General features: G+C 48.2%; 1 protein-coding gene across 2 annotated transcripts in view; it reads left to right on the top strand.

Moving 5' to 3' along the window:
• The window catches only part of NFATC2 (nuclear factor of activated T cells 2), a 78,382-nt gene that overhangs the window by 28,387 nt on the left and 36,472 nt on the right, over nucleotides 1-13,523 (top strand). For both annotated transcript variants that reach the window (XM_056507515.1, XM_056507516.1), the window contains exon 6: nucleotides 7,321-7,461. In XM_056507515.1, the coding sequence (XP_056363490.1) occupies nucleotides 7,321-7,461 (141 nt within the window). The remainder of the gene's footprint in view (nucleotides 1-7,320; nucleotides 7,462-13,523) is intronic.

Below are 13,523 nucleotides of genomic sequence, written 5' to 3'. Positions count from 1 at the left end.
GGAAATAAAAAAAGAAAGTTTTATTTTTGGAATAGTGGATATGCAGGCAGTTTGGAGAGGTATAAGCAGTGTGCTGTTCTGAGCTCAAGGAAGCAGGGCATGAAGTGATCTGGAGTAACAATTTAGCTGCTCTGCTATTTAGTCTGTATGTTGCATATTTAGCATTTTTTTGCATTTCAGTAGCACTTCCTGATCTCAGCCCGATTCTGGGAAGATAATAAAAAATATCAGTGGGCTCAGGCAGCATTAGCAATGCAGCCTAAATCTCAGCAGAGGTGTAACCTCAGCTTGTCCCAGACATCTGCACACCCTGCAGAGCCCCAGGTAAGCTCAGAGCCCTGCCAAGCAGGGATTGGGGCTGGGGGATGTTTTCATCTTGTCCCACTGTCTGTGCTTTGTTTTCTGGTTAGTTTGGTGGTTTTTGACCACCTGAGCACCCCTATCCCCAGGGGCTGTGCTCAGGGTCCCTCCTGTGTGGCTGCAGGAATGATGTCCCTGTGGGAAATCCTTGGAGCAGCAGCTCCAGGATCCATTTCCCTCCCCAGGGCTCCCCCTGAGCACTGTGCTACCAACAGAGTGCTCTCCTGCCCAGGAGCTGATCCCGAGGAAGTCCCACCAGTGTCAGCAGCTCATCAGCTGCAGTGAAGCAGGAGCTGTGAAATAGCTGCTTTTCAGAGGGTTCCACCTCATCTGTGTCACATTCAGCACTTGACAGATTTTCGGAGGGGATTTCACGGGTTCAAAGCATCATCCGGAGCCGGTTCCTCCCCGGGCAGCAGCGTGGGAGCACCAGGGGCTGATGTGTTGTTAAATGATCACTTGTGCCTTAAAATGCACCTCAGACCCACACAAGCCTGCACAGTTCAGCAGATTTTTTTTTTTTTTTTCTCCTGCTGCCTGTTGATTCATCCTGAAGCCACGGAGGAGGCAAAGGCATTTGAAATCCCTCTGATAACTGCAGTAACAGGCCATTGCTCAGTTAGCTATGGGACATCACTTCTTGTAGGTGTGTGCTGGAAAGGGGAGAAAAATCCCTGGGAAACCACTCTGTTGTAGGTGTGTGCTGGAAAGGGGAGAAAATCCCCAAATCCCTTCTCGTGGTCCATGGGTCAGTGAGCTGCCAGGGGATGTGTGGGATGCTTGGCCTGGCTCCCTGTGCCCTCCCTGCCAGGGCTCTGTGTGTCCTGCTGTCCATCCTGCTTCAGGGATGCTTTGGGATGGAGCTGCTGTGGCATTGCAGGGGAGGGCTAAGTGTCCCTTCAGGCACAGCCACCTGGAAAATCACCCCTGGAGAGGTTTGACACTCACAGATGGGTTATTTTTGAGCCATGAGGACGATTTCTGGAAGATCAGATTGTTCCTTTGCCTTTCACCAAGGGCTGGGGGTCTCTAGTGTCACAGAAATTGCTGGCACTGGGCTGCCTCACCAAGAGATGGGTTTGGGGGCTCATGTGGGCACCCCAACATCTGCAGTTGTATTCCCACTCCTGGACTGAAGATCCTGGAGCAGAGGAGGAGCAGGATGGGATCCAGGCTAGTAGGGCAGCTTATTCTGCTCCATGCTGCCAGCAACCAAAACCTGCTCTGTGCAAATGCCTGGGTGTGAGCTCAGGAGTGTCCTCCACTCTGCCCCAGTTTTTATTCTAATGAATCCTCTTAAACCTTCCCAAAGTCTGTCACAGTTCTTGCTTTGTAGAATCCACGTTTGCTGACCCTGGATCTCTTAAAATGCAAACTTAAATTGCATTTGGCACGAGAGAAGGAGACTAAAATCTTGTTCTTATAATAGATGTTCCGAGGTGGTAAAAAAGCAAAACAAACAAAACTTATTGCTAAAGAACCATGTGTCCATCTAGAGGGATTTAAATTGTTTCTATTATTGACTGTATTTTGTTCCATTAAATTGGGTCAAATTTCTTATTTCCCTTTAATCAATTTCCCTGGAAGTTTCCTTTATTTTTCTCTCCTTCTAGTAGATTTTCCCATAATATTAGACAATCCGAGCCTATGATTTGTGACACATTAATAACTACAGAGGAAAGAGCTAGTCATGTAAAAGAATGTTGTCTTGGCAAGGCAGTGCTTGCTTTTCCTCAGCTGGGAGTTGTGCTGCTTGGAACACAGCAGCAGGCAAGAAGGAGCCCTGCTTTATTCAGACAGAAAAGCAGAAACAAATGGTCTCTTTGCCCTTGGGAGATACCTATTTGCAAGTTTAACCATAACCATGATTATTATGGGAGTATCATGGTTTCCACTTGAATTAAATGAATTTTTCCCCCTTTCATTTCAACTTCAAGACAGTCACGCCGTTGGCTGCAAGTGCAGCTGACAGAAAAACTGCTGCTTTCCCTAAAGAACATTTTCTCTCCCTTGAAGCACAGAATGTAAAAGCTAAATCTGACAACATTTGCCACTTTGAGCCTGCAACCAAAATATTTCAGTGTTTAAAGTCGGAGTGAGAGCGAAGGGAATGCCTGCCCCTCCTGCAGCTGCCAGGGCTAAACTCCTGATTCTGCTTGTCTTTAGTGCTGCTGGTGGAGAAAGCAAAACCCCAGCACAGCACACAGAGTGAGGATTGATGAGCAGAGTTTGGGCTGAGCAGGGTTTGGGCTGGGCAGGGTTTGGGCTGAGATGGATTTGGGCTGAGATGGGTTTGGGCTGAGCAGGGTTTGGGCTGAGCAGGGTTTGACTGAGCAGGGTTTGGGCTGAGCAGGGTTTGGGCTGAGCAGGGTTTGGCTGAGCAGGGTTTGGGCTGAGCAGGGTTTGGGCTGAGATGGATTTGGGCTGAGCAGGGTTTGGGCTGAGCAGGGTTTGGGCTGAGCAGGGTTTGGCTGAGCAGGGTTGGGGCTGAGCAGGGTTTGGGCTGAGCAGGGTTTGGGCTGAGCAGGGTTTGGGCTGAGCAGGGTTTGGGCTGAGCAGGGTTTGGCTGAGCAGGGTTTGGGCTGAGCAGGGTTTGGCTGAGCAGGGTTTGGGCTGAGCAGATCCCCCCAGCAGGGATTGAAGGGGTGAGTGACAGAGCCCAGGCCATGGTTTTCTGTCACCCATCTCACACTGCCTCGCTGAGCTGGCTGCAGCTCATAGAAAGTGTCACACTTATCTGACACTGCTGCCATGAGTGCTTGTCACTCCTCCTTTGTGAGGACACCATAAATTATCTGCAGAGGAGGAGGTGCAGAAAAGCTCTCTATTTTTGGTGCTTTTTGCTTGGATGGCTCTGCACAAACTGCTGATTAAGTCTTGCTGGCAGCAAATTAGAAACTGTTGTCAGTCACGCTGTGTTCTTCTTTTCAGACTGTTTAGACCACATTTTCAAGGTTTCCCCACGAGGGCTGGAAATTAGCTTTATTTATTTGGTTCATAAGTCTTCCACTGTTCCATACTCCTACCAGGAGGTGAATTACCCCATCCTCTGATCAGAAATTTGCTTCTCTCTGGGTGTCTTGCTGATGTCTCCCTGGAGCTGGAGGTGTCTCCTGCCCTTGGTCCTGCCCAGCCTTTGTCTCTCCTCCCACTGCAGAGCTCAGGATGCTTCAGAGGCTGCTGGAGGGGATCAAAGTCTCTCAAACATGAATGAGTTGGAGAAGTGTTGAGCACAGCAGCTCTGCTCCTATCAGTCCTACCACAGGCAGCTCATGGTAAATAAACCCAGTGTGACAGCAGGAATGAAATATTTTCTTTGGCTCGTTGAGGTTTGCACTGAGGTGGAAGAATTAATCCCATAACAAATTACACCTCTGCTATTGCTTCCAGGGGTCAGGGTTTTTTTAGACATCCTGCTCTATCTGCTCTGCTCAAACCCAACAGGAATCAGTGGCTGGATCAAGAGCCTTTGGAGGTTTGGAAAGACAGGTCAGGGGTGGTGAGTTCCAGTTTGAAGGCTTCCAGCAAGCTGGGGTGAACTGGGGCTGCTCTGGGCAGGGTAGGGACAGAGGTGTCCAGGGAGGGATCTGACTATTTGTTCTGGGATGCCAGTTGTGAGCCCACCCCTCTTAAACAGCCACATTTTGGGTTTATTTGGTTTATCTACTCAGAGGTAGCAGTGGCTTTGTCCTCACTGAGCTGCACCTGAGCCTCAGTCCTGCTCCTCCTGATCAGGAGGATCTTATCAGAAGGATGAAACCTCTCTGATGCCTCATTGTCAGTGGGGCCAGCAGAGAGCCTGAGTTCAGTCACAGAGCTGGAGTTCACAGAGAGTGTGGAGGGGCTTCACTCTAGCAGGATTTGTCACAGAATTACAGAATGGATTGGCTTGGAGGGCACCTTGAAGCTCCTTGTCCCCAGGACACTCATCCAGTGTCACCCCTGGCTGCTCCAGCTGGGATTGTCCCTTGTCACCTCCCAGCAGCATGGGAGAAATCTGGAGCTGTAACAGATTTCTCCAGGTAATCAGTTTTCTCCAAATACCCCCTTTTTTTCCTCCTAAAAGCAAAATCTCCTCTCTGCTGCAGAAGGAGAGGTGTGGATCCTGTTTGCATCCCCTGTGAGCTGCTCAGCTCAGCCCAGGGATTTCAGGCATCCTCAGCCCTCCAGGGAGGGGCTGAAGGCTGGAACCCTGACCAGAGAGGGTCAGGGGAGGCTGGGTGGGCTCTGGGCAGCCTGAGCTCACTGGAGGAGCTGCAGGGCTCTCAGACAGTGGCTCCCTTTCTGTCCTGTGTCACTGCATGCATTGTATTTCTTGGCACCATGAATCCATGACATCTTGATTTGCAAACAGTCAAATAAAATAGAAAAATAATGTCCCCTGTTAATAGGTTGACACACTGCTTCAGGCCAAGTGTGAGTATTTCTATAGCATTTGCTTTGCTGCCTTATGTCAGTAACTGTTGCTATTGAAAGTAAACACCCCAACTGGTTAAATCAACAGTGTTTTGTTTATTCAAAGCTCATAAACTGCAGTAGCTGTAGGTCACTTTATGAAGTGCCAACCCCTGGGGGAAGAGAAGGAATAGTGTGAAATTATTGCATGCAGTGCACCCATCATGAGCCTTAGAGGAAGGGGATTTATTAGCAATTAATATTTCTTGCAGAGGAAAAAAAATAATCCTATTGAGGCAGCTCCACACTGAACCTTGAACCTCTGTACTGGTGGAAATGGGGAAGGGGGTGAAGCCTTCTTACATGCTTGGAAAAAAAAGAGACCTTGGAAAATGAAAAGTGGCTGGGGTTTTTATTAGAAAAGGATTTCAAACCACCCAAAGGGAGGAGAAGAATTCAGGTGGAGCAGGGCAGGGAAACCCTGAGTGTGGTGTCTGCACTGGGGAGCTCAGCTGGAACTGTCCAGTGGGATCACCCTGCAGCACAGGAGGTTTGCACACTTGTCTCAGGGCAAGCACAGCTCTGGGGTGCCCAAAGTCATCCAAATGCAATTGAGATGAGTCAGAGCAACTTCCAGGCTGAAATTTGTCCCTCCTTGTGCCAAAGTAGCCTTGGAACCACTGATCTGGGATGGCAGGTACCAAGCTCTCTGTTAACACAGAGCAGCTGGAAAGAGATGCAGGTTAATCTGGAATTTTGATGATTTAGGATGTTTTGGAAGTGAATCAATTTGGTGATTGAATAGGGATAGAAAGTATTCAGGGTAATGCTTAAATAGTTAAATGTTTTCTCTTGACTGTTGTAGACATGCTTTTTGATGATTGCTATTTCCTCTTAAGCCTTTGAGGCTACAGATCTGTCTTTGTGATAAATCTAATTAGGAACTCATCAAAAATGTTAGTATTTTGGGAGAGAAATTAATCCTACAGCCATGTGAAAGAAATCAGCTGCTTTGAAATTAATCTGAATATATATTCTTAACTGTCAGACTATTAGCCCAGATGTTATGTACTTGAAAAAAATAATGAGTCCTAAGGTGGTTTTAAATGGATTTCAAAACTGCCTCTCAAAAGGCATAAGAAAGTTCCAACTCTTGAATTCCCTCTGTTTTTCAATAAGAGCACAATCTCTGTCTCATGACTGAAGGGCTCAGCAGAGCTAGACAGGTTGCAATGAAAGGTTGAATGCTTGAGTTTTCTCACCAAATACTCCAACATTTTCTGAGGTGACGAAGGAGTTTTGTCTTGTGGGGCAGCAGAGCAGCAGAGCAGTGCCAGGTCAGGTCACAGCCTGCCTGGTGTGAGGCAGGACTGCCCTGGATCCAGGATCACGTTTCCTCAGCTCTGCCTCAGCCCTGAGCTGCTCAGTGAAGAACAAGTGCTCAGGGTCTCTGTCAGGGAGAGCTAAACCCAGCCAAGGCAGCTGGGAAAGAGATGAGCAGGATCCTCTGGAGGCCTTTCCAGTGGGGCTGGATGGATCTGGAGGAGTTTGAGTGCAGGTCATGAACCCAGCTCAGCAGCCCTGAGCTGCTGCCCACCTGGGCTGCTCACAGGGAAGCTCCTGATATTTTCCAGCTGTCTGAGTTGTAGGGAACAGTTCTCACATCTTCACTGTCTTCAGCTCCTGCTGCTGGATAGCAAACATTGGGATGCTCTGCAGGGATGGTACCAGGGTTCCCAAAGCTTTTCTGACCATGCAGATGGTGTTTTATGGGATCAGGGGAAAGGAGGTGGGGAGATGGTGCAGAACTGGTTTTCTGGCTGGGGAAAGAAAGAATAACTTGTTAAAGACCAGTAAAGACCTTAGCCAGCCTTGGTGACATCCATGTCCATCTGGATCCCACCCTACCCTTCCTCCCTTGCCCTCTATAATCAGACTCAGTGTGTGGCACAGGGCCCTGCTCCTCAGGGATGTTCTGCATGTTCTGCAGACCCTGCTTGGAAACACCTGGGCTGCAGCAGTCCTGGTGTGACCCCTCCTGATCACAGCTGGGGCTTGGTGGCTGCCCCTCCTGCGAGCCCAGGTGCCACACATGGGATGGAGATGGAGCCACCCCTGTGCCAGGCCTGTCCTGTGGAATTTTGGAGAAGTTCATTTTTTTTTCCCCTCTGAAGGAATTCAGTGTTATTCAGTGGAATCCTCTGTGCAGGTGGAATTTTTGGGCTCTAGGGCTGCAGTGTGCCTGCACTTGAAAATTTGGCTGTTGGCTTGGAAACAGGCATGGGCAAGTTTCAGCTCATTCATCCAGGCTGTCCTTTCTCAAGGACAAGGAGCAGGGCCAGCACAGCTGAACCACTGCAGCCAACTCCTGGATGTTTCCAAATAAAATGCCTTGAGTAAGTTTATTTTTCCCTCTCAGACCTAAATTTAGCACCTTGGAGAAGCTGCTTTGGCAGTCGGTGGATGGTAACGATGACAAGATCAATCTGTGGATAGTTCTGGGAAGATTTGGAAAGTCCTGGTAAAACAGAGTTGGTTTCATTCATGTTTGCAATTTGTCCACAGCCCAAAGGTCTGCTCATGAGCTTCCAATGGTTGAAAGACAAGACATTGACAGCTGCCTGGTTTATGGAGGACAGCAGATGATCCTCACTGGACAGAACTTCACAGCAGAGTCCAAGGTGGTGTTCACAGAGAAAACATCAGGTAAGGCACGTGTTTCCTAACCTTCCCTAATGGGATAGGGCAGGTCTGTAGTGCCAAACCTCATCATAAGATTAACTCTACTCAAGGGAGTAGTCCCATTAAAGTTCATGTAATAAAACCATGTGAGTAAAGTTAGTCCTGGGAGCAACTGTTTGTGTTGTTGCTTCACAAGAATCCAGGCACTGGGAATCAGCAGGGACAGGATTTGTTATCAAAGAAAGGAGATGAGCACTATGTGCTCCTCTCTGCTTGTTTAATCTCATGTTTAGTGAATGCTGCTGGAGAAATCATCATTGAAATGAACTTTTTTTTATTGATGTGAACTACAGGCAAAGGTTGTGTTTTCTTCCCTTTAGAAATCTGTAGAGAAAAAAAAGAAACATAATGTGTCTTTTTATATAAAATTATTTTTATATGCATAATGAGATAGAAGAATCCATCCCTTCTCCTTCCATATTTTTATTGTAAACTTTGTGTTCCCTTTGTGCTGTTAAGAAAACTTGGTGCTTGGAAGTTTTCTGTCAGTGAACTGAGGTAGGGGCACCTTAAGTGATATATCCAGTGACTTGCAAGGAGTCTGAGAGATGTGCATGGGATATGGGGTGATGCCATTGGAAAAAAGTGAGAATTGAGCCAAAAATGAATGTACATCCATGAATGTGCATGGGCAGCAGCTGTGACATGGGGGAGCAAAGCATTCTGTGGGTCCCAGCTCCTGCCCACACCAGCAGCAAGCCAGGCAGTTTTTGCAGGTATGAAAGGCTCTGGGGAGGTGCAGAGGAGCCTGTGCAGCCAGAGGAATTCTTTTGGCACTCTCTGTTTCCTTTCAAGCCCATGGATTAATTCCTTCCCACTGTGCTGCCACTGTTCCACCATGTCAGCGCCTGGGGAAGGTGCATGGGAACATCTTGGCAGCCTGCAGTGCTACCTGTCCCAAGAATGTCTGCAGCACTGCAGGAGAGGATCCACTCCGAGCTCCTGATGCCATTTCGAGGAAACATCCCAAATGCCCTGCCCCTATTTCCATATGAGAGCACAGAAGGCTCTGGCTGGAAGAGATGTTAGAAAGTAAAAAGAGCAACAACATTTTCCACACTGAATCTAAAGCTTTTCTTCTCTGCTGGGGAAACTGCAGGGTTTTTTTTTCCTCTATTTTTACCTCCTGGTAGGGGAGAGACAGGACTTATCCCAGAGGCAGTGCCCAGTCTGGAGCAGGGATTTGCTTTTTGGTGTTCCATATCCTGCCTCCCCTGCCCTCGGCCTCTGCAGGCAGTCTCAGCTGCAGGACTCTGAATAATTGATTGGCAGAGGGGCAATTGAGAGGGTGGGAGGTCCAGAGTCAAACCCTTGGGCTGAATCAGGAGTCTGTGTGGTTTGCAGTGGGTCATCTGGGGGTCTCTGTGCTGAGTGCTTCTCTGTGAGTTCCATAATGCAGCAGCTTTTAAAGTGCTTTTAAATGAAGATTGCTTGATTTAATAGGTGTATCCTAAGGTGAGGAAGGTTAAGAAGCTGAGCTGGATATGCAGATGGGCTGAGTCCAGCTGAGCTGGATGTGCATGGGCTGAGTGCAGCAAACTGAGAATTGCTTTGTGCCTGGTGAGTGCCCCAGCTCACCTGAAAATGAGGATCTTGTGCACCTGAGCCTTTCAGCCTCCCTCATTCTGCACTTTGGGCAATGCCAAATATCTCTGGGCTGTGTGTTCATAGTTGCCACTGCCCTGGGCTGCAGTGAGCCCCATGCAGTGAGCCCAGCTGTGCAGCCCAGATGTGGATGGAGCAGTGCTGGGCTGGGAGGGCAGCAGCTCAGCCAGGGCTCCCTGCCCTGCACAGACAGTGCTGATGAGCTGCTCAGGGGCAGGGGAAGCCACAGGCTCCATTCTGGGGGTGGCTGGCAGCACAGCTCTGCCTGACCCCAGCTGCAGAGGGCTGGGTCCCTTCCAAAGCCACTCTGCCCCCGAGCCTGTGAAACAATCACACCTTTGTCAAGGCAGGAAGATGCAGCAGGCTCACAGGGGAAGCTTGGTTTGCTCAGAGTTTCATTTTAACAGCTCACAAGCCTTGTCTGTGCTAGCAAGTGATGCTGGATTTCCCACTTTTGCTGCTGCTTTTTGCTGTGCTGGTAACAAGGTGAGAGCAGCAGTGCATGTAACCGTCCCACAGCTTTTGGCTGAGCTCCTTGCCTTGGGTGTCCAGGTTTAAGGTGAGAGTGGCAAGGCTCTTCTTTCCCCCAAGTATTTTTGTGCAGCCAGGTTTTCTCCTGTTTGCTGTTCCACAGGCTCCAAGCTCTGGGTGCCCCTTGGATTTGGGGTCTGGGTGAAGCAGGTGCTGGGGAGGGACCAGTCCTACAAAACTGAGGTTTTGTAGCTGCTTTTTGGGGTCACAGCTGTAAATCAGGCTTCATCCCTCAGGGGAACACTCAGAACCTCTTTGCATTTCCTCTGGATCTTGTAGACAATTCTTCACCCACCATCAGCAATGCAGAGAACTGGAGCTGCTCACATATGGGACAAAAAGACTTGTCACCATGAGCAGGAATGAACAGGTTTTGTCTCTTCCCTGATCTGCAGATATGGTTGTTTTTCCACAGAAATACCTGGAAAATAAGGACAATTCCCTGAGCTGGGGGGATGTCCTTGTGACAGTGAGTGTCCTGCAGGAGCTGGGACAGGCTGGGACAGTCCCAGCCCAGCTCATGGCAGGAAATGGCAGCAGGAAACAGAGTGGAGGGGCTGGAGCTCAGTGCTCTGAGAGGATAAAACACTTGTGTGTGAAATGCTGATGCACAAACAGCATTAATTTTCTGAACTCTGAAGTTTCTCGACATGCAGAGTTCTGAGTTCTTTTCACAGTTATCTCTTGTGGATGCAAGATGATAAAATGGAGCTGCTGTGAGCCAGGGGAATCACCAATTCCCTAAGCCCAGCACACAAAGCAGAGTTTGGCTGACTAAGCTTAAAGATCTGAACTTGGAGACATGTAACTGAGCCCAGCTAAATTAAAGTAGGTCAGGGGAAGCAACTAGATTGGACTGTGCTCTTTTAATTTGGATCTGGAAGAGAAAGCTTGAAAAGCAGTCTTGGAGCTATCAAGGACTTGGAATAGGGTGAAGGTCAAGGGTGTTAGTGCTTGGTTGGGGCCCAGATCTTACAGAGCAGTTAAAAAAAGAAGGGATTTGGAATTCCCCCTTTTATTTATTTTAATTGCCATGTAATAATTTGCAAGTCAGATGCTGGTTGCATTGTGTTTACTCCCATTTGTGTACTGGTTACTGCTGCTCTGCTGTCAGTGATGGAGGAGGTTGGTGTTTCTCGGGGAGAAAAGTGCAAATGGACTGTGCTTCCCCCTGCCAAACTCTTCTGGTGGCCACATGGACACCATGAATCATCCCCAGGACAATGTGGGTGGTGGAGGAACAGCCCAAACTCAGCGTCCATCCTTGGAGTGGCTCCACCATGAGTGTGCAGCTCGGGCCAGCAGGGTGAGGGAGGAGGTGCTGCCTGTGCCCCTGGAGCTGGGGCAGCTGCCAGCTGGGGATGTGCACAAAACCAACCTGTCTGGAGCCCAGCAGTGGTGCTTGGGCTCCCCTGATGTGTCCTGAGCAGGAGAGCTCAGCCAGGGCAGGGTCAGGCTGTGCTGTTCCCTCTGGGGTGCTGGGTTGAGGCTTTTTTTCTGCACAGAAAGCCCAAAATGCTGCACCCCACATGCTGGAAACGAGCCATGGAAAGTGCCAGGGGATTCCAGGAGTCCTGTAAGATAAAGGACTGCAGGACACCGTGGTGGGATGGCAGCAGGGCAGGTTCAATGTGGAGAGAAGGTTGATGGTGGGATTGTGCTCCTTGTGGGAGAGGTAAAGGAAATTCCAGCACTGTCCACAGCAGTGTTCCCCTTCTCTGCTAGATCAGCTCCTCACCGTGCTCCAAACAGGGAGCTGAATCCCTCTTTGTAGTCTGACAATTTTGTGAGTGAGCCAAAAACTCCTGGGGAGTGCAGAAAATAGCAAATTATTTCAGCAGTTAACTCTGTGAACTTAATAGTGCAACATTAATGATGCAATCTCCTCAGGCAAATTCAAGATAAAATAGAAGGGTTTTTTAAAAACTCTAGCATTCTCCCAGGTTCATTCAAAAGAGATGTTTGCTACTTGAACAAATAAACAACTTTAAATACTGAATGTGAGGGTAATGAGAATTAATCAGGAGGATTGGTTTGCTTGGTTCTGCTGTGCAAATTAGAAAGTTTCAGGGTAATGGGGCAACTTGTGCCTTTCCTTGCTGCTGTAGCTGCTGAAAGGCAGCAAACCTTTCTCCCCAAAGCTTTCCCCCTGGCTGGAATGTGCTGCCTGCCCCAGGTGCTCTTGTCATCCTACAGGGCAATCACCCCACCGGGGATTCCAGAACAACACTGCAAAACAGGAAAAAATCCAAGGCTCACACAGAGAGAAGTGCAGGAGAGTGTGGCTGCAGAAACGGAGTTGCCATAGCTGTGAGAGACTCAGTGAGACAGGGTGGAATCCAGTGTTTTGGAAGGTTTCCCCCTATGACACAAGATTTTGGAATTTTACAGCTGGTAAATCCTTATTAGCACAGGCAGCCACTACTGGCCTGGGTTCCCTGGCTCCCTGTTTACTATGGGGGCGCCTGATGGAAGTGTGCCTGGGCCTGATTATTCAGCTTAATTGTTTAGGGAGAATATTAAAAAATAATCATAATTCTTGGCATAAACAAAAGGCAGAGAGACAAGCTCCCATCACCTGTTGACAGAAAATTGATCATGAAGAAAGCTGGCATGGGGAGTGGAATTCCCTGTTCTCCCACTTAGTCATCGCATCCTGGTGTGACTCATTTTATTACATGGAGGTTCCCAGTGGTTTTATTTTGAGAGAAGCTTTTGTTTAAAAATTTATACACACACACACACAAACACACTTATAATCTTAAAAATACAACGAATCTATTCTGATGAATTGGAATAAGGAATCATTTGGAAGAGCTGTGGAATGAAATGCTGTTCCTTCTGCTTTGCTCTTCAACTACTGTATTTGTGTTTTATTTTAATGGGAATTGAATTCCTCAACAATAGATGGGGAGAATTCGCCTCTAGACTTGTTCTCACTGTGCAAAATGTCAGATTTGGGGCTGGGCTGCCTGCTGGATGACTAATCCATTGCCCTTTTACCTCCCAGACCTTGCCTTGTATCTTTGGCCTTGGTGAGTCAAACTTCTGTCCTCAGAGCAATGAAGGCACTGGCCTCTGCTCATAGCAAACAGAGCTCCTTTAACTGCACTGGGCAGCCTTGCTTCAGAAAGAAAAATAAATCCATGAAAATGAAGCTCAGGAATGAATTTAATAGTTTTGCTTTTCATGAGTTTTAAATACATTCATTCCATGTCTGCTGAAAAGTTTGAAAATTGTTTTGACGAACTTAGAAGGAGAAAACTGCTCAGGACCAGATGCTGAGCAACCTTGTGCTGACTTGAAGCAGAGTAACTTCCCAGCTGAAATCAGAATTTTTCCCTGAATTTGTCTGGAATTTGTCCAGAGCAGCAGAGAATTCTGAGTGAGGGTTCCCCATAAGGTTTCTGCTTCCCAGAGTGGTTTTGTCCTACTGGAAACCATTCACTGCTCTCCCTTTGTTCTTGGGATGGCTCTAAAAACCCTTCTTTGTTTTCCAGAGATGTCTGTCATCTGCTGATAAAAGCTGACAGAGATAATTGCTGTGCTTTTCTGGAAGCCCTTCCAAGGAACAGAGTGGATGGGGACAATTCCCTGCAGGCCCAGGGGGAGATGAGCAAAATTTGTGTAGCCAGAGCTGCCCCCCTGCTCACCAGGCTGGGCTTCTTTGGGGAGCAGCACAGGTTGTTCATTAAGTAATTTGTGTCGTGCTTGACTGGAAAGCAGTGTACATTTGCAGGCAGGAGTGGAATCCCATCCAGAATCAGCACAATAGTATATTTAGTCTTCAGCTGCAGAGAACTGCAAAGAACATTTCCTGAGCCTCTCAGCCCATCAGTCATGCTTGTTCAAATAAAGCAGTGAGTTTGTTTCTCTGCTAGTTACTGACC

Source organism: Oenanthe melanoleuca, chromosome 20 (genome assembly GCF_029582105.1).
Source record: "Oenanthe melanoleuca isolate GR-GAL-2019-014 chromosome 20, OMel1.0, whole genome shotgun sequence".
In the NCBI taxonomy this organism is placed as follows: domain Eukaryota; kingdom Metazoa; phylum Chordata; class Aves; order Passeriformes; family Muscicapidae; genus Oenanthe; species Oenanthe melanoleuca.
This window is presented reverse-complemented; position numbering and strand designations above follow the sequence as displayed.